The sequence below is a fragment of the Sceloporus undulatus genome, chromosome 3 (genome assembly GCF_019175285.1).
Source record: "Sceloporus undulatus isolate JIND9_A2432 ecotype Alabama chromosome 3, SceUnd_v1.1, whole genome shotgun sequence".
NCBI classification, from domain to species: Eukaryota; Metazoa; Chordata; class Lepidosauria; order Squamata; family Phrynosomatidae; genus Sceloporus; species Sceloporus undulatus.
In genome coordinates, this window is record NC_056524.1 from 204770075 (window position 1) to 204773906 (window position 3832).

A 3832-nucleotide genomic window follows, 5' to 3' on the forward strand; every position below is an offset into this window, starting at 1 on the left:
TGTTTTGGTTGCCCAAATAAACCTGATGAAGAAGCTGGTGGAGCTTCGAAAGCTTGCATCATGTATTTGGTGCATTTGTGTTGCACAAAGAAGCCTGGCAAAGAAGAAGCCGTGGAGCTTTAAAAGCTGGCATTGTGTATTTCATGCATTTTGGTTGGGATGTTATTGTACTTAGGGAACCAGGTTAGGGAGAAGAAGGGGGGGGGGGGGGGAGAGGACAGGAGAGATTGCTTCATGAAATCTTCACCCCAGAGGACCCTAGCCCTCTCCTGGAAACAATACCCAAAGCCAGCCTTTCATTAGGAAAGAAAGAAAGAAGAAAGGCTGCTCTGGAGAGTGCAATCAACAAAGGCAAAGGGAGTTGAACTGCAATGGAAATTTACACTGGGGATGGGGGCAGGCAGGACAGAAACTGGAGCCGTGTGTGTGTGTGTGTGTGTATATATATATATATATATATATAGCTTTGTTTTAATTTTATTTTTATGTTTTATAATCCAACTTCTCTTTGACTCTTTGCCTGCTTCATGTTTTGGTTCCTTGGGTTTAAAAAAAGAGGATATATATATATATATATATATATTCCTCTCTCTTTCTCTCTCTTCCCCCTTCTCTCTAATATATATTCCCCCCTCTCTCTCTATATATATATATATACACCCCTCTCTCTATTTCTCTCTTCATCTCTCTCTCTCTGTATTCTCCCCTCTCTATATATGTACTGTATTTCTCTCTCTCATCCCCCTGTCTCTATATATTCCTCTCTCTTTCCCTCTCTCTCTTTCCTTTTTAAAAACCCGATGGACCAAAACATGAAGCAGGCAAAGGATCAAAGGACAAATGAGATGGTAAAAAAGTTAACAAATATATTAAAATTAAATTAAAACAAACAGACAAACAAGCCCCCCCTGCAAGGTCTGAGGCGATGCCCAGCTGCCTCCCTCCTCTAGCCCTCCCTGGCCCTTGTGCTTTGAAACTAGAGCTCCCAACTGGCGGCTTGTTATTGTTCTCAGGGGGGGGGCCAAGGGGGGCAAAGAAAGCAGGGGGGGGCAGCGGGGGGGGGGGGGGGAACTACTAGGCTTTTCTGCTGACTGCAACCAGAGCCAGGAAAAGGGACGGGGGAAGGGCAGGGGGTCCACACACACAACACACACAAAGAGGGGGATCATACCGGTATATCTCCCACCCTTCCCTTTTGTTCCTTGCACTTAGTATCCAGCTGGGGTTTGCTCTTTCTCTTTCTCTCAGCCTTGCAGGGGAAGAGGGGAAGAGGAGGAAGCCAGAGGTTCAACACATAAACAAGCCTGCTTTTTTCCTCTCCTCTTTTTAAAAACAAAACATTTCAAGTTGATTTTTCTCATTTTCCCTTTCCAAAAGTTGGTATTGCATTATTATTTTTCTCCCCCATCCCTTCTCCCTTTCCTGCAGGATCTCCTACTTTGCTCAGTCTCTTCCCCCCCCTTTCCCCCCCTCTATATTCCTCTTTTTATTTTCCTCCCCTTCTGCTTTGGACTCATTGGAAGGGGATCTGAAATTTCCAGAGGGGAATATCTATCTATATATTTTTTTTCAAGAGGAAAAAGGAAAGAAAAAGGGGCATTAAAACCCACCCAAAAGACCTTGTTACTTGAGAAAGAACAAGGAAGAGGAAGGAGAAGGAGAAAGGTGTTTTTGTTTGCTTCAGCTCCAGCAAAAAGGCAATGTTTTCCCTCAAGGGCTCCCCCAACAACATCACTGGGATCTGCATTTCTTTTTTGGAAAGGTATTTTCCCCCTCTTTATTTTTTATTTTATTTTAGTTTTTGGTGGCTGAAAACTAAGCCCCAGTTTATTTAAGTCTGATCTGGCAACAGACTTGGCCTGGCTCTGTCTTGTTGCATCTTCATCAACATTGTTTCCATTAGTATTATTAATATAATCCTTATTATTATGTTTCCTCTGTTGTCATCCGCACATGCCTGGGCCTTGATCTATTTCACAGTGTGTTTTAACCATGTTGTGGGTAAGGAGAGGTGGGTAAGAAAAAAAATTATTATTATTATCATTATTATTATTTCTGCTTTTGTTTATTTTCCTTTTCTTTCTTTCTTTCTTCTTGCAGGAGCAGCAGCAGCAGCAGCAGGCAAAAGCCAAAGCCAAACTCCACTTACTTTTGTTTTCCTTCTCGATTTGCTCCAGGTAGCTGGCAGCTTCCAGCAAAATCTGCACATTCTGCAGGAAAGTGTTGATCTTCTTCTCCATGGAGTCCTCCTCGTCCTCCTCCTCTTCCTCGGCGGCGCTGGTGTTGAAAATGTCACTCAGTGGGCACCTGGGCATCTGCTCTGCCAATGCCAGCCCCTGAGGGTGCTGCTGGCCTTGCCCTAGGGCACCCTCCAGCCCATCATCCCCACCTCGCAGCTCCTTCCTCGGCCTGCCACGTTTCCCCATGGCTCCTCCAAATGGAAAACTTTGAGATTTGTCAAAGCCCTTTTGGCTGACTTTCCTCCTCTTGTTGCAGTTTGTCTGTGTGTTTCCCTCTCCCTCTCTTTCTCTCTCTCAGTGTATATATGTCTAGGAGAGATTGAATGAATCAAGGGACTTCTGGATTCAAAGACTCCTGACAGGTCCTAGTGCTCGTTCTTTTCCCCGTTCTCTCTCTCTCTCTCTCTCTCTCTCTCTCTCTCTCTGTTTTGGAAAAAGTGGCATACACTGCATCCACACTGCAGAAATAATCCAGGTTGACCCTACTTGAACCATCATGGCTCGCTGTTATGGAATTCCCCATTCTCTCCCTCTGTCTATTAAAGCGCATCCACACTGCAGACATAATCCAGGTTGACCCTACTTGAACTACCCTTGCTCAAGTGCAATGGAATTCCACATTCTCTCTATTTCTCTCTGGTTTGGAAAAAGTGGCATATATTGCATCCACACTGCAAACATAATCCAGGTTGACCCCACTAGAACTGCCATGGCTCAGTGCTATGGAATTCCCCATTCTCTCTCTCTTTCTCTTTCTCTTTCTCTTTCTCTTTCTGTTTTGGAAAAAGTGGCATATATTGCATCCACACAGCAAACATAATCCAGGTTGACCCCAATTGAACCGCCATGGCTCATTGCTATGGAATTCCCCATTCTCTCTCTCTTTCTCTTTCTGTTTTGGAAATAGCGGTACTGTATAGGCTGCACCCACACTACAGAAATAATCCGGGTTGACCCCACTTGAACCACCATGGCTCAGTGCTATGGGATTCCCCGTTCTCTCTAGGATCCAAAGCACACTGCAGGAATAATCTGATTTGACCCCACTTGAACTGTCATGGCCCAATGCTAGGGAATTCTGGGAACTGTACTTTTGTGAGCCTTCTCTGTCCGAGAGATCTAGGCCCACAATAAACTACAATCCTCAGGATTCCCTAGCACCAAGCCAGGGCAGTGAAAGGGGTTATTTCTGCAGTGTGTTTTGGACCTTTAGTTGGCATCCACATGGTGGAAATAATCCAGGTTGACACCACTTGAACTGCCCTGGCACCAGGATATGGAATTCTGGGCATTGTTGTTGGTTGTGACATCAGAGCAAACTGCAAAAGAACTACAAAGCCCAGAATTCCATAGCATTGAGCCATGTCAGTTCAACTGAGTCAAACCAGATTATTGAGCTATTATAGTCGAAACGGGGTCAAACCAGATTACTGAGCCATGACAGTTCAAGTGGGTTCAGAATGGATCATTAAACCATGGCAGTTAAAGTGGGGTCAAACCAGATTATTGAGCCATGATAGTTGAAAAGGGGTCAGAATGGATTATTAAACCATGGCAGTTAAAGTGGGGTCAAACCAGATTATTGAGCCATG

General features: G+C 44.6%; 3 protein-coding genes across 8 annotated transcripts in view; all 3 read right to left on the reverse strand.

The window, feature by feature from the left end:
* MXI1 (MAX interactor 1, dimerization protein) overlaps positions 1–2534 on the reverse strand; it is a 127913-nt gene extending 125379 nt beyond the window's left edge. Inside the window, exon 1 of one of the 2 annotated variants that reach the window (XM_042456401.1) lies at positions 2150–2534. In XM_042456401.1, the coding sequence (XP_042312335.1) occupies positions 2150–2426 (277 nt within the window). In that variant the 5' untranslated portion in view covers positions 2427–2534. The remainder of the gene's footprint in view (positions 1–2149) is intronic. The other variant, XM_042456400.1, reaches the window with a different exon arrangement.
* PDCD4 (programmed cell death 4) overlaps positions 1–3832 on the reverse strand; it is a 777136-nt gene that overhangs the window by 657990 nt on the left and 115314 nt on the right. The window lies entirely within an intron of this gene.
* DUSP5 (dual specificity phosphatase 5) overlaps positions 1–3832 on the reverse strand; it is a 428280-nt gene that overhangs the window by 327297 nt on the left and 97151 nt on the right. The gene's annotated exons all lie outside the window — the stretch shown is intronic.